Raw genomic sequence first — 24,532 nt, forward strand, 5'->3', positions numbered from 1 at the left:
TCTGTAATGAAATAATGTAAAGATTTACATGGTGTATGGATGGAAACTGATGTAACAAAACAATGCTGGATTCAAATGTTGCATTAGACAACATGGACCAATGGTTGCTACTTGCGGCAGTTGGTGGCATAGCATTATTGTGAGAGGAGAGACTGAAAGCAAGACATAACGGGAACGAGGAGTGCCAAAATCAGATTCAGTAATAAGGTATGAGGAAATTGGCTGAAGTTCAAAAACTACAAAGTCTTGATGATATGCTTTGTAATATTGTATATCACATAATGCATACGTCTGAAGGCCCCCAAGTCCAAGTTTCAACATCAGTAGCACAAAGAATCACGGCGTAGCAAACTCCTTGCTGCCGCACTGCTAAGCTTTCAAGAATGTATCCTGTGTATTTTTGTGTCGGTATTGTGTCATGAGGATTTGGCAACATGATATTCAATGTCACAGGTGGGGGAATATCATTGAGCCCCCTTTCCAGCATTTGTGCAACAATATGGAAGTTTGTATCGGCTCGACGGAAGGAGGAGCAACAAGAAAGAAACCAGAGCCAAAAAAATCAACATAACTGTGATTGCGAGGAAAACGTAGCATATACTATCAAAGACTGCATCTAAAATGCTGTCAGCACTGGCGAAAAGCATTCCCCTTTGACTTCCATGATGGGGGCAAGCTCCATATATTACCATCTGTTTGTCCGAGTCGGGCGAAGCATCTAGAACTACATGTGCTTCGCAAAGCAATGGATATAGCACCAATGTCAGCCAATGGACAGTTTCTTTCCAAAAAAAAAAATGTTGCATATCGACATCTTGTCGGTCCCGAAGTTCATCCCATATCTCGCGAGGCGGGCCGTCAGATGTGAAATGATTGGTCGCTTATGACGACGGCGCAGTTGGATGTTTCTACATTTGATACTAAAAATTGAGTACACGAAGGAGCTGAACACCAACAAATTAGAATAATGCCTCAGATGTTGGATTCGGTCCCGACGATGTATATTGCGTTGTTTTCCAGGTGGACGGATTCTGTTTGATGGCTACATCTTGTAACACAGATTGATCCGAAACGGTCTGCTTGCGCCACATGTTGAGAAATTGGTACTACACAAGCCAAGTTATATTGATAAATGCAACATCCACCAGTGAACCTTCAATTATTCGAAGTTCCAATGGCAAGTCAAGGATTCCTCATTCTCATATACGGATCCGTACTTCCACTTCTTGAACCGAAGAAACCCTTTGGTCCCACTCACTCAGTTGAAGCATAAGATTAAAGTTGCCACAAAGATCAAATGCTAAACCAAGCTCCAGATTAGTGTCGGCGTACTAGATACATCCACAACCAGGTGGAAAAGATTTAGTAACCGCCGCGTATTGGCTGGCGAAGCTGGCATAGGAATTGTACGTTGATTTTGTGTTGGTTGCCAAGATGAATACCGGTAGGCGATCAACAAACCGGAAAAGGAATGTCCGACCCTCCTCCTCGGTACCGAGAATTAGATGGATATTGTCTGAATTGTCCGACTTGTCCTGATTGCGATATTGCATCCGGCTAGATATGTTTTTGGTAAATTCAATAGCATAGCGGCTCGCTGGGTCATACAAAACAATCGAGCTCAAAGAGACATCACGTCAGTTATTATCTCTAGGTAGTCCGGTTTTATTTGCTACATTCAACTGTTCTGACATTCCATTACAACCAAATTTCTCTTGTGAATACAATGTTGGATCTGTTGTGAACCCTTGAATTAAAACTCGTCTCATTCTTTTTGGATGAGGGAAATGAGCCGACTTGGTTTCCAACTTCCCAGCGGGCTATACAACCAATTACTACTAATTACATTACAGGCATCAGCTCGAACATCTTCCAATCTCTTCTTATTTACCTCACGCTCCCACATACTGATCTCACCAAGGCAATAATCTCTGTTATTTTGTTGTAACAAACTTACTTGTTCGCTGATCCATGCTCATGAACATGCCATCGACGAAAAGCCCGAACCGATCCACAAACCCTTGAGTTTGAGCATGTGCTTCAAACGCAGCAAGTTGTAATAAGACATTTGCGTATGTCTGTGGCAATATTGCGATATTTTGATTCTTGTATTCAAAATCTGCCATCATTTCGCCGAAGCTTTCTGCCCCTTCTTCCTGTGAGAGAACCCGCCATATATTCTTCCCGACAAAGTTCTGAGTTATAGGGTTGTGAAACAAAACTTTCATGTTAGAGATATGTTCCCCCAGACTAAATAGCGCTGTAGGGATACCATGCGAGCCAACAATAGTTTGGATGTGATGATTGATGTTGTTGAGCTTGCCTGTCACTGAGATCACAGTCTGTTCCTACTTGAATTGACCCCAAACTTCGGGTGCTATTATGGGAAGCGAGGGCATCGAACCAGATTGCAAAGTCTTTACATTGCCTGCTGTCGTATGAATAAGTTTGAATAAGATTCCATTCTGAAATATATAGTCAACGACGATTCTCTTGTCTACTTTTTGTGGCTTGAATGTTGCAGTTTTGAAGATACCTTTACTCAGGGAATAAACTGCCCCCTTTTCACGAGGCTAGATAAGCCCGGGTTTTCAATATTCATCGCCCGCAGAGACGTTACTCATTCGTAAAATTGTCTCTCGAAATCACAGCCTGTACACATTTTAGCATCTGCGTTTTGAATGCCTCACAAAATAGCACCAACAGATGAGAGCAGTTTGACGATTCTCTTGGGTTTTTCGGTAGTTATATTATCGATTATCGAACTCGTTGCCGCCCCAAACGTTCAATAATTCACTAGTTGATGTCGGCTTTCTTAGTATATGTACACTTCATCATAACGCACCAAAACCCTCAATCGCTTGCAAGGACATCTTTCTCACAGCGACGTAGATTTCTGTGCATGCATAGACTCGGATAATTTAGCATCACTTTGCATTCCCACATAAAAGGGATCCTTACAAGCTTTCCAAGAATCTGCCAAAGAAGCTTCATCACCCACCAAAAGCCACAACGACAGTCGCGTAAGGACAACATCTCTCTCCATGGATCAATCATGAAGCTTGAGGCACACAATTGCCACAACAATACATAGCTTGCCGAGAACCAAGCCCGTGTCAGCAACAAAGACTGACAGTACAAACAATTGTTTCATAGAATCCTAGTTAACACAAACTTGTCTCGGAATCTACCAAATTTAGCACGTTTCATGAAACCTTTTATTCCTTAGAAATCTATCACCCCCCTGACCACCTCGCTAATTAAACAACCGTAATGCTAACCCTCTTGAGTTCCTCCATCCCTGGCCTTAATAGCCACTGCATAAACACAGTAGCCAGCGAAATTTATCGCGAAGAAGTATAAACTCTACACGTACACATACTCCATTTTGATGCGCTACACCGTAGGAAATCCTTTCTTGGTGCATCGACGTACCTCGACTGAGTCGGGTTTCTAGCACCACTGCTCCCAGTTAGGTCATGTAAGATGGCTACTTATGATGCAAGCAGAACCTTGGAGCCATAGCTTGTCTGAAGAAGTAAAGAGATCTCTTATACCTCGCTCATATCTAGCTTTTACTCTACTATCCAAAATACAACCTCCAGCAAAACCAAAAAACAGGGACACCAAAAATAAACACTCTATTCGATACCCGACGTCGAATCAGATTCGTAATGATTTAAGTTCAAGTTCAAATCAAGAAAACAAACTGCATTCTATTTACTTGAAAGAGTGAATTGTGTACTTGTTTTTTCGTCCACATCCAGATGATTGATGTCTTCTTCCTCTTTTTTTGGATGAAACTGATCTGCGCGCATGCACTAACTGGGACTTTGGCAAGAACTTGCACCAAATCCACAGCATCAATTTGGCTCTGCCATCTTGGCCAATGAATTATCCTACATTTTGTAGATAACAGAGTACAAAAGCTTTCACACCATAAGGTCTTATAGAATATTAATGATCGGGAAGAAAGCGATCTCATACTTTTATACTATTTTTGATCTAATACGAGATATTTTCTAGTTAAAACTGGCTACAGAGAGCATTCTAGTTATGAAAGAAGGAACGCAAGATAAAGCACATACAAATCCTAGCCTTCATCTCTCCGTCAGATGGACATGGAAATGTGAAGCAATCTATAATACCATCCACCCAGCCTCAGCCTTCAGTCTAATTCATGGCAATGCCACCCAATTTTTTCATAAAATAAAAGAGAAAGAAAGGTCAGATTACAGAAGAATTTTCGAAAGGGTGCGCAGATATCACGTAAGGCAGTTCTACCCCCCTACCCTTTTTTTAAGAGAACCAGAACGCCAAAACGACCATGGGATGAGTATACGTGTTTTCGTCGTCATCAAGGATGATTATCGATAGTCGTTGTTGTTATAACTCCGTTTCGACCGATTGGGATAAGACATCTTACCAACGTCTGCCTCCACCTAAAGGAGCAGCGTTAGAAGATGAAAAATTGCCTACCAGCGGCTCTGTTACTCCCATCATTTGATGGAATAAGGAAGAGTAAGAAGGTAGGGGGATTTAGGATAACTTACCACCGCCACCACGTCCACGGCCACCGCCGTAGCCACGTCCACCGTAACCTCTACCTCCGCCACCACCACCACCATATCTAGTCATCTCAGCAAGGCGAGGATCAATGACCTGCTTAGCTTCAGTGAGAACGTTCACGAGATCACGAGCCTGCTTTTGATCTAGGGGATATTGTTAGCTAATGTAAACGTCAAAGTGAACGGGAGACATACTGTCAGTGGTGAAGAGAGTGATTGCAGTTCCCTTCTGTCCAGCACGACCTGTACGACCAATACGATGGATATAATCCTCCGAATTGTTAGGGTAGTCATAGTTGAACACATGGGTAATGTTTCGGACATCTTCATTGATGGGTTAGCAAGAACAGAAAAAATTGGTATAGCAACGGTCCAGGGCGGCTCATGAAGAAGCTGCATTTGATTGCATCCAATACTCTCTCGGCGACTGGCATGAAACTGTCCAATGCGGCTTATGCCAGGGTAGGTGATCCAACACATCCAGGCTCTCTGGGATGGGAGTCTTGGAGACAGCTTGATCAAGTCAAGAAATGCCAATTCCATATCTGGTACCTGTTAAAGTACTGTCGAGTTTGGAATTACGAGCGCAGCACGGTTATGCTACACTTAAGGATCCAAGACACCCTAGAATTAGAGAACCGAAAGACACGAAAGGGCCCGGGCAATATAACGCAATCTAGGAAGCGCCGAAGCGTCGAGAGTAAAGCACCACTAAAAAGGCTGCTGAACGTTGCTGTGAGGGGGAAGGGGGTTTTAATCATACCAATACCACGCGAAGCTACATCAGTAGCAACCATGATCGGGCTCTTTCCAGTCTTAAATTCATTCAATACCCAATCACGCTCGTTTTGTTGCTTGTCACCGTGAATAGCTAAATCTTGTTAGTGATGTTCACATGGAAGTTCACAACAGTACTTACAAAGCGCAGGCCATCCATCTTGTCTAAGGAAGCGGGTAATATCGTCAGCAACACGCTTGGTTCCTGTGAAGATTAAAATCTTGTTATCCTTATCTTCCATAATCTTTTCCAAATGTTTGGTCATCTTATCGCGCTTCTCAAATTCAGAAACAACTTCGACGATTTGAGTAATTCTGTGGTTAGCAGAGAGCTCCAAAGAACCAATGTTGACTTGGATGAATTCATTCAAGTAATCAGCGGCAAGGGCTCTAACTTCCTTGGGCCAGGTAGCAGACCACATGCAAGTTTGTCTATCTGGTCTGATCTGTCCAAGAATCTTACGGATTTGTGGCTCGAAACCCATGTCCAACATACGATCAGCCTCGTCGAGAACAAGGTATGTCACACGACGGAGGTTGGTCTTGCCAGACTCAATCATATCAATGAGACGACCTGGAGTGGCAATACAGACCTCAACACCCTTTGCGAGATCGCGGATTTGACCACCCTTAGGAACACCTCCGTAAACACAAGTGTTGCGAATACGGGAAGACTTTCCGAACTTGGTGATTTCTTGTTGAATTTGAACAGCCAACTCACGGGTAGGTGCAAGGACCAAGACAATTGGGCCGTCACCAGGAGCGAGAAGTGGTTGTGCGTTGATGTGTACGATAGCTGGAAGACAGTAGGTGAGGGTCTTTCCGGAACCAGTCTCGGCAATACCAACAACATCACGTCCGGAGAGAGCCATAGGCCAACCTTGAGATTGAATTGGAGTAGGCGCTGGGAACCCTTGGGCCTTGACTTCGGTCATGACGTATGCAGGGAATCCAGCCTCATCGAAGGTCTCGACAGGTTTTGGAATGTTTGGGCCTTGAACGGCAATGTTGTGCTGAGCTCTGAATTTGGCAACATCTTCTTCTGAACGAGCAGCAACGACTGGATCCTCCTTGTAGAAAGATTTCTCGAACTTTGGCATGGTATTGAGATCTGCGTGTGGAAGTTAGCATTCTATTCTACGGAATATTCATCAACAGCTTCTCAAACTTACCCCAGTTTTGCTTTTGGAGGTTAGCACCAAGGTTGTTCATGCGGTCTCCACCAGCACCACCACCGCCATATCCACCGCCTCCTCCGTATCCACCACCACCTCCGCCAGAGTAGCCGTTGACATTTCCACCACCACCACCGCCGCCTGTGAAAATTGTTAGTAATGATTTTCATTGAGCGAAAATTTGTTTGCATACCTCTGCCACCTCCGTAGCCTCCTCCACCGCCTCCAGAGTATCCATTAGATCCACTATAAATTACACGTCAGTAAATATCAGCAAGTCGGAGTGAGTGAATGGAATAAAATGGTGCTACGTTGTGATCGCGATGAGAGATTAGGCTTCGGCTTCAAAGCGAAACGCTGGCCTTAGCCTTATCTCCCACACACTCAACACAATGCAACGCGATGCGCGACAACTTATCAACAATATCTAAACTCATAGGTTTTTGCATACCCATTTGAATATCTATTGGAGTAAGAGTTGCCTCTGCCATATGAGGAATCTCCATTTCCGTACCCGTTACCGCCACCACGGCCGCCGCCACCATATCCTCCTCCGTATGACATATTTACGATGGTTTTAGAGTGTGAGAAGTTGAAAGAGTGTGTGACGTTATGATGGAGATTTGAACTTCGTTTTGATGATTACTGCAAAAATGACTTCTTGGGTTGATGAGAAGAAGTCTGGCAGATGAAATTATTGTTGTTGATGAGAAGAAGTCAAAAAGTAATGGAAAGTGAGGAAGAAGAGGGTTGAGTAAAAAAAAGTAGAAAGGAAGCTACGCTAAGTCTCTTTGGGGCTAGATCGAGATATATTTATCTAAGCCCAATCAAGTTTTAGTGTTATCCATTTTCCTTGTTCTTGGACCCTGAAATAAGATCTTGTCTTCAATTGAATTTTTCTTTTTATTTCATCCAATCAAAACAATCAGATTGTTCCCAAATACTGTAAATCTCTGAATGCAATTTTTCTTTATCTGTCCCTCTTACGGGGGTACATCCATGTCTGAAAGCTTTTTTGCCGTCCTTACTATCTACTCCGTACTTTGTACCTACCTACCTTAAAGCTACCTACTGCGGACCCGGTACTGTACCTTGAAGATTCTACATCTCAATTTTTCCCTCCACCGCCACCCATGTCCCAGAATCCTGTCTCCATCTGTCAGGCAATTAGTAAATGTTTTACGTGTACCTCTCTCGTCTCTGTATTAGTTTCTAAGGCTTTCTCTGTGCTGCGCGGTAGGTATTCCTCTTACGCCCGTTGTCTAGGTGTGTTTGCTACCCCCATATTACAACGCAGGCAGGTTCAAAGTCAAGGGGAAGCGTATGGAAGTACGCAGCTTATTGATCTCTGAAAAGGGTGTTCCAATTACAGACAGTAGTCAAAAGATGCGTACCTTTGTTGCATGAACAAATATTTTGACCAATTCCTCTATCCTGTGGAATGACTGCAGCAGAGCGTGTTTTTCAAGCAAAGCTGCCCAAATGGTCAATACTGTCCAATCCCCATGAGCTATAGGGTTACTTCTTCACATACCTGATCCAGCTTTCACTGCTTCCGTATAATCATCTGCAACGTAATTTTCTATCCATTTCCAATAGATATTTCCTTCCCGTTTGGTTTTTGGGTCTGCATGTAATCGCTTTGCTATCTCCCCGTAGCCGATAAGACAAGGCGCCATGGATATTTGAAGAGCCAACCAGTCCTCAGATTGTCCGATATCGAGAACATACCTATCACTTTCAGTATACCATTGCTATTAGGTAGAAAGATTCATGTACCTTGTGTATGCTGTGCACGCTATTTCGACACCGTCAGAGCCAACTCGATTTATCAACGCGAAGAAGCTTACCTTGGCTCTCTTCACAAGCTTCTATCTCTGCTTTCGTCATACCAAAACCCTCACAATAATTGATATGCAGCGCCATCTCTCGATGAATGTGAAGCACGATGCCTGCAGACTGTATCGAGAGTTAGCACACAGCTTGTCCAAGAAGGGTCTAGATACATACTGCAGCAATGCCTTCCATGGTTTTGGCTTTGTACGAGGCTAAAGCAGTAGCCCTAGCGAATTGCACCTGTACCTTGTTAGGCCGGATAGATAGAAGTTTCAATGCTCTGACAGACAAGGTAAAGATAATCCTGAATAAGGTAGTACTTGAATGACTCCAGTGGTAAGGTCCCGTCCCCAAGTCCTTTAACAAATGCATGCTCAGTATGGTCTCGCCAAGCTCCTTTGACATCCGGTCTGTCCAGAAGGTATTCCACAAAGTGACCCCTGCAATGATCAGTTCAGGGACTTAGCATCACCTGGGAAGAGAGACTTACGGAGCAAAAGGTAAGGTGTAAGTCGAATGGAAATGATTAATCGGACCATTGCCCTTCCCCAAATCTGGCGCTGTTCGTATTCCTGCTTCAATGTATCGACAAGCACTTCTCACGGCTTGTACTACGGGTAGTCCATTCGCAATGTTCGAAGCAATGGCAGCTAATCCCATTTAGCTTGTGTTTCACCGGGTAACATGAATAAACTCACAGGCCATCGAACATCCCGTTCCATGGGTATTCCGCGATTTTTGATACCTAGTCCGGATTTCTGTGATGACGCCCTCTCCGTACAAGATATCAACCATAAGCTCCTTTTCCTCCTCCTTTGTCGCCACTGTCCCATCTTTCTGTAAAGGCAGATGCCCTCCTTTCACTAATACATATTTCGGGCCTAGTGATTGCACTAATTTCGCCATCTCTTTCAAGTCATCCAAGTTCTTAGGTTCTTCAACAAACTTGCCAGCATCGGAAAGGAGTAGTTGCGCTTCAGGTACATTGGGTGTGAGAACAGTGGTATAGGGAAACAGAAGTTCTCGTAGCTGGCGGATTGCTGTAGAAGGAAGAAGCTGTGATCCACTTGTAGAGACCATTACCTTTCGGATGTCAGACAATTTGTACATCGTTATGGGAAAATGAACGCACAGGATCAACAATCAAAGATTTCACGTGATGTCTCTTTAGTGCTTTTGCCACCACTTCTACTGTCTCTCCAGAAGCTAGCATACCTTAACATATCGTCAGTATCTGGGCTATCCGGATTCATGATTATCTCATTGTCAAGTCAAATATAAGTATAGGGTGGTTTACCAGTTTTCACTACATCAACTCCCATATCCCCAATCGACACATCAATCAACTTCCCAACAAACTCGGCAGGAACATAATGAATATCCTCAACACCTAGAGTATTCTGAGCCGTCAAGGCTGTTGTGGCGGTCATAGCATAGCATCCATGTGCAGCAATCACTTTTTGATCGGCCTCGATTCCGCTGAGATGATAGTCATTAGTCTGTGGCGGGGTAAAAGTGCGGAAGGGGAAGATATCAGAGTACTAACGCTCCACCGGAACTATCAGAACCCGCGATAACGAGCACGCGTCCTACTCCCATAGTGAAATTGATGATGTGAAATAAGTTGTTTATAGTTTGTAAGAGATCAATATCAATTGGGAATCACTAGGTAGTCTCTAGGATGCTAGGATGCAGTGCCATTATGTAATCGACCCTCGCTAAACTCATCCCTCAATCTTTGCCACGTGAGAATCTTTGAAATTTCACTACCATTTGAAGAAGTTGAGTAGAATCAAGATTTTAAGTGGTAGAACTAATAAATTTAATTTAGTCAAAATTTTACTGTTTCAAAAACCAGTGTCCAAGGTGAAGATAATAAATATTCGCTAAAACAATAAAACAAATCCGCCTCCCGCCCTCCCCTCCCCCAATCCATCTTGTGTTATTACTAGCATCCAGCCCACTTGACAGGTTTTGTGGCTTCTGTCATACATAACCAACACAGCTTGACGTATTGAAAAACGCCATGAGGTCTAAATACGATGAGATGTAGGTAATCTAGCAGGATCATGTGCTCCTTGCATAGATTGAGGAGGCGAGGAGTTGTTGTGGAAGTAGGATCCTTCCGTACTTGACTTCTCCCTGATTACCGAGGCTCCAGATCCATCCATACCACTGCCCCGTCGTCCTCCGATTTTCACAGTTGCAAAAAGTATGACTGCTACCCACAAAACCCATATAAAACCCGCGATCAGGCCGTATGCGATCTCACCCTTCTTACTATTGTCAGCTAACCTCAGACCCAAGCCACCGTTGATGATCCCAAGAGTAATAACTACGCGACCCCACCAAACATGGGGGTAAGTTGCAACATTGGGACCACCACGACGCTTATACAACATGTGGTGTAGGAATCCAGTGATAGGCTGAAGAAGTAAGCATCCGGCCACAACAAGGCCGATAATTGAGTGGGTGCTATCGAGGACATCACACATGTATGCTATCCATACCCCCATTCCAAGTGACGCAAGTACAATTATATAAGAGCCAATCATCCAACCGGCATGGAGCCATAATAAATTGCGGAAACTAAAAATCCTAATTGCGATTGCACCTGAAGGGAAGAGAATAACGTAGGCAAGGGAAGCCAAAACGCCATGCGCGATGGTCACTCTCGATATTTTGGATGACCCAGTCGCAGCACCACTAGCGCCAGAGGATGTTTGGCTGGGCGTGGGAACAAATCCAACAGTCAAGAATGGGTTTGTGCTTTCTCCGCCGATGGCTGTCTGTAAATTCAAAGTGGCTACTCCATTTGCGTCATGAAAATCGATATCTGCATCAACACTGATGGACGATAATGCAGCGCCGGTCTTATGGGCCCAAATCCATGCCGAGGAAGAATCAGTGAAGCTCATAGATCCGCCGCTCCAGCTATCACAATTTGAACCTGCCCGAATGGTTAGAATAGGTGCCAGATAGTTTGGATTCCGAACATACATCGAAATTTGGCTATCATTTGGCCATTTATTATACCAGAACCATCCAGTAAAGTGACTTGAGCAGAAGTGTCGGAATTTGGCTCTACATTCCCAACACCAAGCCTAGGACTGAGTGTGACATTGTTCCCAGTCGAATCGGCGTACATTACAAAAATATTGGCACCTCTCATAGCGGATCCTTGTCCAATACCTATCCAAGACATTGTATCTGGTCCACTCATCTGTATATATATGTCTCCTGAGCCATTCGAAGCAGTCGAGGCTGGTATATTGACGGCAAAGCATACATCACCCGTACAGTAGGAGACATTCTGAGCGGATATTACCGATGCTAATCGATTAGTGGTGATTGGAGAAACAGGGGAAGCATCACTTACAAGTCAGAATAGCACCAGCCAAAAAGCGTGAAAAAAACATCGCTGTGCAGTTGATTTATTGACTTACTGAACAGGACGAAAGTTATGAAACAATGAAGGAAGCAGAACGGTTTATATGTTCATTAGCACTAGCTCCTCTAGTAGGGTTAATCAAGACAGCTTTGGTGCGGGGTAATATAGCAAAACTTAAAGGTAAGTGACATATCAAGACGAGGTTATATGGCAAAACTTAAAAGTAAGTGACATATCAAGACAACACACAGCCTCGCTTAGCAAGAGCAGAAGAAGATAACTAAGAGATAACATAACTGCGTGGTCTTCCCAAAACATGTCTTTGAGGAACCATTATTTGTATTGGGAACGAAGAATGGAGGCGTCTAAGAACGCAGAATCATGCCTCGAGAATTTGAAGATAGAAATGGTCCTCTGTGACATCCGATGATGTTACAGTGACACCAGATGGCTTTTGTAGATACTCGAAGATTAAGAAGGCTAAGTTGTGGACAAGAAGAAAACGGGAAGAAGCTCTCCGGGATCATGACTTCACTTGTAATGTAGAACCTACAAGCTCAAACTCCAATCATGTAGAAAAACTCAACAGCTTCACGAAGTACTAATCGCTAGCTTAGCGATGTTCTCATATGCATGAGGTACCGTATTCATTTAATTTGGTTTGTAGTAAGCAGGGGTAACAAATTTAAGCAATGTTAAGCAATGTTAAGCAATTTTAAGCTCTAATTAGATCGCTATTAACTGGGGCATATCGATTGAAAGATAGAAAGCGTACCTCAGTTTACCAGATGAATGGGTATGTGAAGAGTGATGTTGGTGATCTTATCATGTCGGTAGCGAAATGGGTTCCTGCGTCTCATGGCGAAACAATGTTTTGACGTGACATGTCAACTTCATGATGAACTCAATTTTCGGATGATCGATTGCCAAGTGTGGCTGTCAACGTAACCGGGGATAACTCTATATAGACCTTATTTAGCCAAGGTGTGGACACACGAGGTGATCCGGACTCTTCCCTTGCCGGTATTATTGGCATTGGGATTTGAAGGCTGAGTGACATTGAACCACATAGAAGCTTCAGATAGTAACACAACAAGGGGATCACAATTCAGCGGTCTGGTGTGACATGGATTTGTCCCGTCGACAAACGTGCGGGAGGCAGTGCAGTGTATTGCGGAAGCCAGGATGATATGGTGGACCATTACGACGATTGGCTCGGCAATCTTTCGATTGTGGTCACCGTAATTCTTGCACCGCAATTACCTACTTCCATAACTCTTTTGGAACATCAGTAGAGTACCCAATGTACATCTGATAATAAGACTATCTTTGGATGTGATACATGATCATAACGTTACTGGAAAGAAAAGCTCCATAGGAATTAAGTGACCATGGATGTAGGGAATCTTTCGAAAGGACGATAGGAAGAGATGGCTCAAACACGAGATGAGAGCTCCAATGCACCAATCAAGTTGAGAAACGCTGGCTTGTTACCATGCCAATACTCCAGAAAAGTATATTCACCTTCTTATTAACTTATTGTACCCTGTTCAAGTGAATTTCTAGGATGAAACTTCTCTTACCTCTGTCTTGTTTATCATCGATGCAGGCCTTGACCATGACTACGCACCCTTTCTCTACCTCAACAATGCGTCGCACTCTCCAAGCAGTGCTCTCCCGACGAACTTCAATATTCACCCAATCATATAGCAAATCTCATTCTCATTATTCCTGTCGTCGTTTGAGCAAGCGCTTCTCTTCAGTTCCACAACAGTCGCTCTCACAAAAGCGTACCATGTCAAACATAACAACCCCGAACTCTACGAATGCTTCTGATCCTGATCTGAAAGACGATGGATACTGGGCAGAATGGATTCAAGAAGTGGTTAGAACAATCCGCTTCATCATGTCCTGTTAATTATACTGGCTCAGTAGCCTGTCGCACATGTTACGATGCATGCGACTCTACTCGCTGGAATCTCTTTAGACGGGCGTTTGATACTCTTGTTATGAAGACGTGGGAGGAACAATCGAAACATGGTGTAGATTCGGATGGCGCCAGATTCTTGTGAAAGGTGTGGTGGTTTGAAGCGGAAGAGGGTGCGGATATGCCCTCGTTGAACATGTATGTGCTTGTCATTTTTGTGGACCAGGTCAATCATTACCCCACGAGATAGATGCCGACAACTATGAAGAAAGTTTAAAGACATCTCTGTTGTTCGAGATACTAAGCCACCTCACAATATGGATCCCGGTTTGAATCCCACCCATGCTTTCTTCCTCCTAGTCAATGAAGAGGTCTTTGCATCTGTTTTGGAAGGTCCAGCGAAAGGTGATATCCCATTCGTCTATGCCGTAGATACTCGTTATTGGGCGCCGACTGAGTGTTATGAAGACGAGGATGAGATTGAGGATGAAGAGGATGAAGATTACAAGGGATCTCTGAAAGTAGCCGTAAAATTATTCGGGGAATTTTGGTATTGTGTTTCCACAGGAGATGTTAGTATGGAGCAGCTAGGACCCTCAGACCATGTGAGAAAGATAATGTTCACCGAACGGATTCTGTGAAAGAAATGTTGATGTTGGCCATCATTAACGTGGCAAGATTTAATCATTTAAGGGGCAAACTTTCACTTTGTGGTTAGTTCTTGATATAACGGTACGGAAGTGGGCTTATATACAGACTAGGTTCCAGTACTATCAGGACTTATGACAAGCTTCAACTTTTCAACATAAAAAATACACGCTCGTCCTTTCATCCACCCACCTCCTCAACACACATCCTCAACATCCCCCTCTAAGTACCTCAGCATAGCCCCCATCTTCTGAATCTGGTGCACAGTTTCTTATCACCGCTTCAATATTACTAGCAATATACTGAAATGTTCGGATTCTCAAGTTTCAAGTTTTCAAATTCGCCTATCGCAAGCTTCAATTTGTATATTTTGAATACTTAACCTTCTTTTAGATTACCAGCCTTCTTGTATAATATATCGCCGCGTATATACTCCTGTAAGAATGCAGTAATATCAAAAATCCAGTCTCGCACATTTAAACAGGATATTCATTCCACAAATATCATATATCATTTTCCAGACTTTTGCCGTCTCCCAACCAAAACTTACCGTTTGCCTACCTACCTACCACCCATATCGAGAAAACTTCAGATCCACGAAGAAGGATTTTGATCATTCATGCCATCTGAATACTTTAGGTAGCTTCACAGCTGCAGTTCCATATCAATATCAAGACACCTTCTGTTGATTTGAGCATGGCTTCCTCCCTCAACACACCGTCGTTTTGGCAGCCCGCATTGCAAAAGATACTCATTCTAGGATGTGAAAGACAATGGAGGACCGAAATAGCCGAGTCGCGACTTTCGAGCCGCCGGCCGTGTTTTCAGCTCCTTATACCATGTCCTTATGAAGTGATGGGCTGTACTCATAGTTCCTACCACAGAACAAACATCACATTCATATCTCTGAAATCCAACATAGCAATTCGGGGAAGTTGAGCGATAAGTCTACGGCCACCTTTTTCAAACTAGGGATGTACGAGAACTAGCCGATTATAGTTTGATATACACATTTGGTAGACTGGAACCATGCAGTATTTGAAAGGCTATGAAGAACTATCCATATGAAGAAGCATCGCAGAACACCAGTCCTTAGTATAGGGGCAGACCGAGTGTAACAAGTTTATTTGTTCTACTTTCCCATTGATCTAAAGACTAATACCAATGGGCCGGGTGGTTATCTGATCAGTTCAAGGCTGACTGGGTAGTTTTGATGACCATCGAGATTCCAAGGCGGCATAACCACAACTAGATCTAGAACTGCTGTTTGAAACGCGGAATGGAACTGGTTTTTCATCAAATACGGTAAACGTCAATTCATGCGCGAAAGATTACTTCCTTCGAATTCCTCCTGCTAATGTCGAGACGGTATGCCATGGATAGCCGCAAAGCTCACTCATCCATCGATCTACATCAGAAAACTTCAAAGAATGAGGTCAATGGTATATACATAACACTCATGTTAAAGTGAATAAAATTGTATGAAGCTCTAATTTTTGGCCAATATCTGTTTGATAAATTTCTCCTATCACCATAGGAACGAAAACATGCACACACCTATATATATAAAGGCAAACTAAGTACATAGGGTATCAATCCTTATATCAATCAATCATCCGAATTAAAGAGAAAAGAAAGCCCTGGGTATATTAGAAATGATGTAATATGCATGCTCCTGCACACATTCCAAAACATGACAAAGGGTCCGACTATATCAACCCCGGCACACGCCGTTTCCACAATGAGTCAAGCAATCGAGGTATTGATGCATTGGTCTTTACGTAAACTCCTGATCGTCCATCTCAACCTCATCTCGTGATGGAGGGAGTGCTTCACGTAAAATGCAAATGCGATTGTTCTAGCATTTTGTTTCGTTAACATCGTATCGTACAGGAATAATTAAAAGAAGATCTGGGTCTTCGTATTATACATAGCTGATTCGAATATAATTAATTATAATGAAATTATTCTTATGTCGATCCTGTTGTTCCTGTATATCCGATGATTTCTCGGTCATCGTCAACTAATCTTCCGTATCTGAATAGATATTAGTATTATACCTGAATAGAAATGTAGACGAGAATGAAACTTACTCAAGCATTAATCTGAAGAACCACACTTCTAGGTCTTCGTTCCTGAGCACATGATCTGCCCAATCTCTTCCCTGAAGGGCAATTCGTTCTGCTTCTTTCTTCCCAACCTCTTCTCCCGCAAACCATCGTACTGCCTCAACCCATTCATCGCCTCTTAAACTCAGAGGGATATAATGTATCCAAGGCTTGAGCCATTCCTCATGCCATTCTCTGAAGACAGCCATTTTATATACCAGACTTTTGCTTTTCAAGAACGCGTAAAATCGTCCACTAAAAGCATTTCCATCCATATCAAGTAGATACTTATATTTCCATGCATCTTGTTGCTTCGCCGCTTCCTTAACATCGAAGAAATTCTTTTGAGCTTCGCAATCTCCAGGGTCGCATTGTCCAACGTGGGAGAAGAAGATATCAAAAATTTCTTTAAAATCACTTCGCGGTACACTCTTCACCTGCCAGTCTTCCTTTGTATCTTCACCTCGATTGACCAAAATCTTTGCTTGATCGACAGCGTTGACTTTTTGTACCACTTTTTGCCTGTGTTGCCGTCTCCAACCACCATCTCGACTAAAGCCTCCGGTTGTCGAGCCCCTCCAGTATATTTTGTCTTTCTTATCCTTCCATGCCCTGTCCTGAGTTTCCTCATATGGTACCTTGCCATACCAGTACCAAGGAGATGGATATAATATATCTGAGAACGATGAGATCTTTGATTGCGAGAAAATTGGAAATAAGTCATGCACGATGTTAAAAGCGTTGGGACGATCGAAAAATCCGAAGGATTCGCTGAAAGAAGGGGATTGGCAAATATCTGAGAACGCAGTTTGGTTATACACGAATCCCAGCTCCGTCACTGCATAACTAGCGTAATTGTCCTCTTTTCGTCCATCGTTGAGACTCCTCGCGGCACTATCTGGAGGGCAAGACATTCTTGAATGGGTCCAAGTTGGCTGATGAGAAAAAACGTTGAATCGTGTAGTCTTCACTTCCGGCACTCGCAGACCGTCGCTAGCGACATCAATCGGTCTAGGCGACCATGAGTTTCTGGGTGCTTCAACAGAATTCGCATTCGGCATATTCTGATCTTTTGCAACATGTACTAGCCTGGCCAAATCTTCATATGGCACAACCACACGAGGTTCATCGTGAATGTTGAAGCAGAGATCCATGTCGGGGAGGTACTTCAAAAATGGCTTCATCATTCCCACCGTAGCATCTTGTTGCCATTTATTCCCTCCCTCAATTTTTGTAACCTTCCCTCCTCGAATCAACAATCCTATGAGATTATTAGGAAAACCCAATGCCTCTCGTGCTCTCCCTCTGATTGTTTCCGGTTTCAACCCCCAAAATGGCGTTAGGGATGTATGGATGTTGTCATATTCGTCGATGAGTTTTACACCTTTTGACTTTGCGAAATTATACCATTTGTCGAAATTAGGAGGCGGAGGTATCCCATATCGTTTTCTATATTCTGCCACTGCTTCCTCCAATGTCTTCGATTGTTTTGCTCTTGTATTCTCGAATGCTTGCTCATTATCCTTGATTAATTGATAAATTGGATGCGAAGGACCAATATGGTACGAAGCTTCCTGCGGTTTCTTGACATCTTCAATGGAGGTAGATATTCGATTCGGTATGCTTGGCTGTTTCGGTTTCTGATTAGAAGATGGGAAAGAAGTCGAATGGTATGGAAAAGGCGCTCGCAGGTAGAATATTGAGAATGTAGCCAAGGTAAGAATGCTAATCAGCAGTAGAAATTGGCGAGACTTCATTTTCCGCCGCGTCTTCATTATCATTGCGCTGAGAGAAGGTCTTCTTGTCTCATCATGTCCGGCGAATGGAACAAAGTGCACTTGTTCGGCGCGATGTTGAAATGCGGAACTAGAGCTCCTACGACGAGTTTGTCCAGCCATCGTAACGGTTGGGCCAGAAGCAGACTCTTTGTACTCTTTACTGCGACTTCCGGGTGCTCGTGAGACCCCCTTGTTCTTTGGATAATTGTTAATTTATCCTTGCACAACGAATGCGGCCTTCCTGCCGACGAGACGCGCATATGAGTTGAGTGGATAAAGTCGTGTACGAATTTGATTAAGACTAAAGGGAAATACAGTATAAAATATAACTGCTTGTCGCATGCGTGTGAGTAGTGGCGACGAATTGAAAGTTTCGCAAGATATTTATCTCTTCTTTAGCTGAACTGAAGTGTTGGTGAGTTACGAGTATTTCTTGTAATACTTTCGTCCCAAAGTTGCTGGTTGTAGTGGGGATTCCTTCAGACGTTCTGGCCACAACCACAATGCTACCATATGAACCAGACTCGAGGCTCTCACTAGATAAATAACCCCGAGCCTATGTTCCAGTCTTCCCTTTCTTGCAAAAATTATGTTAATTTCGCCACATTATACAGTCCATAGTACTCCTTTTTCGTGTTATGAACGATTGTGCAAAAAGGAGTCGTGTCTGAGACTGTGAGCGAATCCGATCCAACGAAAGCTTGCTCACTATCGGGATTGAAACCTTAGAAGTATTTTTGTTGTGATTCTACTAGGAGTCAAGGACGCTCGAAATCAGGTATAATGCATTTTGTGATGTAGTAAAGTAAGCCATGGTATGGCGCGATGTATTCCTTCATTCATCTTTCTATGTCTCGATGTATTTTCCAAGAATTTTTGCATAGGTAGGTAGATAAGAATATCTTCGGTGGTTAAGCCAAAAAAAGCTTAGGATAAGGTAATAATATTGATGTTTACGCCACCTACATGCATGCATCTTGGATTTACACATTCAGCAGTTTTCGTAGATGCTACAACATATTTGCTCAATGCCGATGTAACATAACATATGGGTAAACTACCATAAGCTGACAGTAGCGCTATACGCGCGCCTTAGATTATATCGCCTGAGTTGTCTGCTGCTTAATCGAATGGAGTAACTTCGCCAATGTGAAGTGCCGTTTGTGCAGATCAAGCTAGAACTTCATGAAAATAAACAAATATCACTTTGCATGATTGGAGAACAAAATTATGAAATGAGATTAAATTGACTTTTGGTAATAGACCTATCTATTCTTCAAATGAAGAATTCGAACCATGCGTGAAGCAAGGCCGAAATGGGAATATTCAGTGACCTGTTCTAGATATTACTCCAACCCCGGAAGCTGGGTCCCCTAGATGGCTACAATTCTCATGATAATTTGTATTCCTTTATTGGTAGTTTTCGTCTAGTAGAAGAAACCGAGGACCTTTCCGGCAACGTGCTTGCGTCTAGCCTCTTCGTGGTCCATGATACCAGCGGAGGTGGTGAGGACGATGTGTCCAAATTGACGGGATGGCAAAAGCTTGACAACCCACTTCTCGAAGTCCTCAATCTTGACGTTGTATCTTGGGGAGATAACACCGGTCTTGTTAAGACTGTATCATAAATTAGTGATGTGTTCTGGATAGTAGGGTTAAAGTTTTTGCTTACCGGCCGTTCAATTGAACAACGACCTTTCCGGAACGGTGGTCATCAACCTCCTCGAATTCTCCAATGTAGCCTGAAGAAAGACATTAGTATGTTGCGAAAGATTAAACATATAACTTCATAAATAATAATCAGAGAACGTGTAAGATCCGCGCAGTTTGATATATCGGCAACTTAAAGGACTTTGATCGTGTGGAATTGAGATCATTATCTAGTTATCATGCCGAATGAAGGAATAAGAAAATATATTTGTCGACATACCGTGCTTTTGCATGACACCGAGGAACTTGACGATGACCTTGGAGGATGGGCGGATGAGAACTTGACGCTTTCCGGCCTTCTCAGCGTTGTTGATGGCGTTGAGCGCATCGTTGAGGACTGAAGTCTTAACCATTTTGACGGATAGAGATTCTCAAATAATCTGCTTGATCAAAGATGAGGTATCTACAAGGTCGATATGTTAGCCTCCAAGATTTCTTGAGCATAAAGAGTGCCCTCATGATTGACAAGAGGGTTCTAAAGCTCGTGTCGAATGATAGAATGAGTAGTGTCGACATCTTTCAAGTGCTATGGATTCATGGTGTTAAACAAAGTAGGCCGAAGCTTGTTGATTGTCAAAACCAAAGAATACCACAATTACAGTTGAGTAGATGATCGATTTGCTCCTCTTTGTCAATCATGAAGGACTTTCTGAGAAAATTGCCATCGTAGCAATATTTACACACCTCGTTATAGAATGGGCGTTGAAGTTGTCGTGAGAAGGAAATTCGGGATAAATTTCAAGGTGGTGGGATTTTCAATCAAAATTTACTATGGAGAATTTTAAAATTCATTGTGGGAACTTTTGTGATTACCTAATTGGTCGCCTGTGCTAGGGTCTCGCTAAACGCAGAATAATTACAACACAAGATTCTGAAGCTAATTTTCTCCATACATTAAAATCCAAATATATCAACATACTCTTCGAGGACCTAAAGATATCATCACAATCAAGATGGTAAGTTGATCTTTTTGTTGTTTCTCGGTCGAAAAGGTTCATCGATTGTTTGCGCCATTGGCGCAATGAAGTCGCATACCTGGGATCTACCCCCCACCAAAATTCAATGGGATGGGTATGTTACATGAAGTAATCGTCGCTAACAATCATCCCCTCATAGTCTGACGTAGAAGAGCCAACCTCCCCAATTGTCGCCGAGGCCGATGAGGTCGAAGTTTCTGGAGATGCATCCAAGGGACAAATGTCCGTTATCGACGCATTGAAGGGTGTTCTCAAGCTCGCACTTATGCACGATGGTCTCGCCAGAGGTCTCCGTGAAGCCTCCAAGGCTCTCGACCGTCGCCAAGCACACATGTGTGTTCTCAACGAGGCATGTGAGGAGGAAGCATACAAGAAGTTGGTCGTTGCTCTCTGCTCCGAGCACAAGATCCCCTTGATCAAGGTTCCAGACGGAAAGCAATTGGGCGAGTGGGCTGGTTTGTGTAAGTAGATCCGGTATACAATTAGCTGGGACTATCACTGACAAATACTTAGGTGTTTTGGACCGTGAGGGTAACGCACGCAAGGTTGTCAACTGCTCCTGCGTTGTCGTTAAGGATTGGGGTGAGGAGTCTCAAGAGCGCACCATGCTCCTCAACTACTTCCAAACCGAGCAATAAATACGCCACAGAGATGGAGTTTCTACAGCGGACATACATTGTATCAATCGGATTTACACACATATAGCGTGGATTACTGGTGGCAATGACATTGGCTATGGAGCATCAAAATTTCGTCTTTTTTCGAACAGTGAACTCACGTGAATATGCATCTTGAATGGCCTATTTTACAACCTTTTACGGGTCGCGTCGCATCTTTTGACTTACGCTTCCGTCGTTTGTGGAGAATAATCGTTAATTCTATATGAAGCTAGGTTCTCAGCCCTATCCATAGGCTCATCTAGAACCTTTTCGTGCACTCCATTGAGATACCGCAAACAACGCCCAACACCCTTCAGCTAGTAATTTCATCGCCCCTTACAATGAGCATCCCATTCACCAAAGTCTCTCTTGTTTTGAATTCGCCTCCAATATTTGTATGCCCCTCCATCCGATTGCTCTTGCCTACTTCCTCCCTTCAACCATAAGAATATGATAGCCAAACCCCGTCTTCACTTCTCTATACTTCGGCTTCGCCGTAGTACTGGCTTCCATCTCAAAAGCCACCTTCTCAAACTCGGCATCTAAATCTCCCCTCCCCTTCCATCCCAATGCACCTCCTAAAATAAACCTCCTTGTCAGCTTCTCTGCCTGAAATCCCCCCATCCGAAGGAAATTTCTACAAAAGTGACCCAGCGAACAAGAAAAAAAAAACATACCAGCTCTCGCCTTATCCTCAGACATCTCCCGAGCCACACTATCAAAGCTTGCGCCCGCCTCTAATTTCTGGAGAGCCTCCGTCATTTTACTATGTTTGGAGCACTATTATAGATATACATATCAATATCCCACCCACTGATCATTCCTTGTCACAAAGGAAAGATTCAAAAATCAGGTGACGCACAAGTATATGTCGAACATTAATTTGCTGGGCTCCTTTAACTTTCGTTTCTTTCGCATCGCCCGCGTCGTTTGCTTTTCCTTTTCCTCCTTTCCCGGCGGCTTTCTTGGCTGGTGGCATGGTGATAGTTTGGGGGATATAGAATACTGGATTTATGTTTCGTTTTTCGTTGCGATGAAGAGCTGGATGGACGTCTGAAGCTGGATGTTGTTATAATTAGCAGAGCGTGACTTTTTGATCTCAGTATTAATTATATGCTAACCGAATGGGAATGGAGGGGCATTTGATATGCTTGCTAGGACCCCGGAAAGAATGTCCGATGATGTGATCAAAAGTTTGACTTCACTTGTAATTTACTTTGAAGAATGTTTATTTGTTTTTTTTTTCTCGTACATACAATCATTTAGTCGTTTTTTTAGGATTTTATCTTATTTATTTCATGTATTTATTATACACGTACATACAGTTTCCTCTCCTTTCAATACCTTCAGCTTGCTTGTATCATCATATTCACAGAGTTCACACATTTCGTTCGAAAAACCTCACTCCTTGGGAAAATCACCTATCCAGCTAGAAATTACCTTCAATCGTTCACTACATACCCAAAATGACTCCCTCGATAGCTATCGATGTAACCGGCGCATGCTCAACCTCTCTCTCCTCCACCAAAACCTCCTCGCCACCCGACTCCTTCCATCAACTCGTCGCAGATCTCTCCCAAATTCTCGGGCCATCCTCCGGCCTCACATCCGCAGACGTAGATGTACAGCAACTTCGCTCCCTAATGGAGCGGTACATCTCCCACGAAGACGAATGGCGAAAATACGCATTTGCAGATCTAAGCAGAGGCTACACGAGAAATTTAGTAGACGAAGGAAACGGGAAGAGTAATTTGGTACGAGACCCCTACCCCTCTCATGTCCACTCTTGATACCGCCAAACTAAACCAAACTAACCACAACTCTCTCCCTAGCTAATCCTCGTCTGGAGTCCCGGAAAAGGCTCGCCCCTGCACGACCACGCAGATGCGCATTGTCTCATGAAAGTCCTATCGGGAACTCTCTCCGAAACCCAATACACATTCCCATCCACCTCCACCTCCAGCTCCGCATCCGGATTCACCTCCTCCACCTCCTCCACATTTTCCTCATCCGAGCCTCCCAGTACTCCCCCCACAATAATAAAAACCACAACCTACACCACAAACCAAGTAACCTACATGTCCGACGATCTCGGCCTCCACCGGATATCTAATCCCGATCCCGAAAACGTAGCTGTGAGTTTACATCTCTACACGCCACCGAATGCGGCAAGAGAGGGCTGCCATATCTTTGATGAGAGAACGGGAAGGAAAAGCCATGTTACGCAGTCTAATTTCTACTCGGTGTTTGGGGAACGGGTTGGCGGACAGGTGTAGATTGTATTGTATTGTGTGATTGTTTGAAGATTTCGAGATAGAAGTGATCTGGATTCTGTTATTTTATTTTTGTTAATGATTTAGAGATGAGAGGAGGTGTAGATGCATGTGTAAACTGTACGGGATCTAGAGATTGGGATGGAACATACGATACCTCATTCGGTGTCCTTGGATATTATTCCAGCCAGAAGCTTTTTAGATCATCCTTAACCACACGACACGGCAATATAATGCCTATCTTGAAGAGTCGGACATCATGTGTCAGACGCACCGGGTCCCTCCAGACTGTTGAAACAATGCGTGGCTTGGGGTTGGTCATGCAATGTCAAATTGTATGATCGAGCTGTCAAAATTACACTCAGCTCGATATATTGAATAGATAATTTGAAGCATAATGGACACTCGCGCCTCATTGTATTATCAAGGTATGAAAAGTAATTGTAAGATATGAACAAGGGGGATGAAACATTATTCATGTCAAAATTTACATTAAGGTACTGTGTTATGAATTTCATTCTTAAAACATGTACTTTTATTCATGCCTCATTCAGAGATATAGAGTCTATCTATCAACAAATCAATGCTCAGTATTTCTAGTCCATGACTTTCATATGCATCATAGAATAAACCTCTCTATTCGATGAGCAACAAATCAAACCAGATCTGATCACAGAAATTTTTGCCACAAACTCCAACCTCCAA

General features: G+C 43.3%; 11 protein-coding genes across 11 annotated transcripts; 4 read left to right on the forward strand and 7 right to left on the reverse strand.

Moving 5' to 3' along the window:
- Positions 1 to 1,637: 1,637 nt before the first annotated feature.
- EAF01_005293 (uncharacterized protein) lies at positions 1,638 to 2,228 on the reverse strand (the record flags this gene model as incomplete). The annotated part of the gene is made up of 3 exons (XM_038913548.1): positions 1,638 to 1,820; positions 1,847 to 1,929; positions 1,958 to 2,228. The coding sequence occupies 3 exons, from the start codon at positions 2,226 to 2,228 to the stop codon at positions 1,638 to 1,640; spliced, it is 537 nt and encodes a 178-aa protein (XP_038771634.1).
- A 2,194-nt stretch (positions 2,229 to 4,422) lies between these two features.
- On the reverse strand, positions 4,423 to 7,084 carry EAF01_005294 (uncharacterized protein; the record flags this gene model as incomplete). The annotated part of the gene is made up of 8 exons (XM_038913549.1): positions 4,423 to 4,442; positions 4,554 to 4,712; positions 4,764 to 4,892; positions 5,332 to 5,439; positions 5,488 to 6,456; positions 6,518 to 6,661; positions 6,714 to 6,766; positions 6,972 to 7,084. 8 exons carry the CDS (start codon positions 7,082 to 7,084, stop codon positions 4,423 to 4,425), a joined length of 1,695 nt encoding a protein of 564 aa, XP_038771635.1.
- A 544-nt stretch (positions 7,085 to 7,628) lies between these two features.
- Positions 7,629 to 9,955, reverse strand: EAF01_005295 (uncharacterized protein; the record flags this gene model as incomplete). The annotated part of the gene is made up of 12 exons (XM_038913550.1): positions 7,629 to 7,676; positions 7,915 to 7,994; positions 8,055 to 8,251; positions 8,300 to 8,318; positions 8,371 to 8,479; positions 8,531 to 8,596; positions 8,646 to 8,796; positions 8,847 to 9,006; positions 9,055 to 9,439; positions 9,489 to 9,571; positions 9,654 to 9,835; positions 9,903 to 9,955. The coding sequence occupies 12 exons, from the start codon at positions 9,953 to 9,955 to the stop codon at positions 7,629 to 7,631; spliced, it is 1,533 nt and encodes a 510-aa protein (XP_038771636.1).
- A 397-nt stretch (positions 9,956 to 10,352) lies between these two features.
- On the reverse strand, positions 10,353 to 12,651 carry EAF01_005296 (uncharacterized protein). Its single transcript, XM_038913551.1, has 4 exons — positions 12,523 to 12,651; positions 11,736 to 11,863; positions 11,357 to 11,689; positions 10,353 to 11,306 (listed from the first exon to the last, which is right to left on the reverse strand). The coding sequence occupies exons 2-4, from the start codon at positions 11,773 to 11,775 to the stop codon at positions 10,390 to 10,392; spliced, it is 1,290 nt and encodes a 429-aa protein (XP_038771637.1). The 5' UTR covers positions 11,776 to 11,863; positions 12,523 to 12,651; the 3' UTR covers positions 10,353 to 10,389.
- A 744-nt stretch (positions 12,652 to 13,395) lies between these two features.
- On the forward strand, positions 13,396 to 13,665 carry EAF01_005297 (uncharacterized protein; the record flags this gene model as incomplete). Its single annotated transcript, XM_038913552.1, has 1 exon — positions 13,396 to 13,665. One exon carries the CDS (start codon positions 13,396 to 13,398, stop codon positions 13,663 to 13,665), a length of 270 nt encoding a protein of 89 aa, XP_038771638.1.
- A 326-nt stretch (positions 13,666 to 13,991) lies between these two features.
- Positions 13,992 to 14,315, forward strand: EAF01_005298 (uncharacterized protein; the record flags this gene model as incomplete). The annotated part of the gene is made up of 1 exon (XM_038913553.1): positions 13,992 to 14,315. One exon carries the CDS (start codon positions 13,992 to 13,994, stop codon positions 14,313 to 14,315), a length of 324 nt encoding a protein of 107 aa, XP_038771639.1.
- Positions 14,316 to 15,778: 1,463 nt separating this feature from the next.
- Positions 15,779 to 19,066, reverse strand: EAF01_005299 (uncharacterized protein). Its single transcript, XM_038913554.1, has 2 exons — positions 16,416 to 19,066; positions 15,779 to 16,359 (listed from the first exon to the last, which is right to left on the reverse strand). Exons 1-2 carry the CDS (start codon positions 18,326 to 18,328, stop codon positions 16,293 to 16,295), a joined length of 1,980 nt encoding a protein of 659 aa, XP_038771640.1. The 5' UTR covers positions 18,329 to 19,066; the 3' UTR covers positions 15,779 to 16,292.
- A 370-nt stretch (positions 19,067 to 19,436) lies between these two features.
- On the reverse strand, positions 19,437 to 20,671 carry EAF01_005300 (uncharacterized protein). Its single transcript, XM_038913555.1, has 4 exons — positions 20,603 to 20,671; positions 20,139 to 20,321; positions 19,881 to 19,950; positions 19,437 to 19,825 (listed from the first exon to the last, which is right to left on the reverse strand). The coding sequence occupies exons 2-4, from the start codon at positions 20,269 to 20,271 to the stop codon at positions 19,636 to 19,638; spliced, it is 393 nt and encodes a 130-aa protein (XP_038771641.1). The 5' UTR covers positions 20,272 to 20,321; positions 20,603 to 20,671; the 3' UTR covers positions 19,437 to 19,635.
- A 200-nt stretch (positions 20,672 to 20,871) lies between these two features.
- On the forward strand, positions 20,872 to 21,533 carry EAF01_005301 (uncharacterized protein; the record flags this gene model as incomplete). Its single annotated transcript, XM_038913556.1, has 3 exons — positions 20,872 to 20,874; positions 21,035 to 21,356; positions 21,409 to 21,533. 3 exons carry the CDS (start codon positions 20,872 to 20,874, stop codon positions 21,531 to 21,533), a joined length of 450 nt encoding a protein of 149 aa, XP_038771642.1.
- Positions 21,534 to 21,977: 444 nt separating this feature from the next.
- EAF01_005302 (uncharacterized protein) lies at positions 21,978 to 22,533 on the reverse strand (the record flags this gene model as incomplete). Its single annotated transcript, XM_038913557.1, has 3 exons — positions 21,978 to 22,132; positions 22,232 to 22,334; positions 22,417 to 22,533. The coding sequence occupies 3 exons, from the start codon at positions 22,531 to 22,533 to the stop codon at positions 21,978 to 21,980; spliced, it is 375 nt and encodes a 124-aa protein (XP_038771643.1).
- A 232-nt stretch (positions 22,534 to 22,765) lies between these two features.
- On the forward strand, positions 22,766 to 24,346 carry EAF01_005303 (uncharacterized protein). The gene is made up of 2 exons (XM_038913558.1): positions 22,766 to 23,308; positions 23,387 to 24,346. The coding sequence occupies exons 1-2, from the start codon at positions 23,021 to 23,023 to the stop codon at positions 23,828 to 23,830; spliced, it is 732 nt and encodes a 243-aa protein (XP_038771644.1). The 5' UTR covers positions 22,766 to 23,020; the 3' UTR covers positions 23,831 to 24,346.
- Positions 24,347 to 24,532: the final 186 nt, after the last annotated feature.

This window comes from Botrytis porri (genome assembly GCF_014898465.1).
Source record: "Botrytis porri strain MUCL 3234 chromosome Unknown BPOR_006, whole genome shotgun sequence".
NCBI lineage: Eukaryota > Fungi > Ascomycota > Leotiomycetes > Helotiales > Sclerotiniaceae > Botrytis > Botrytis porri.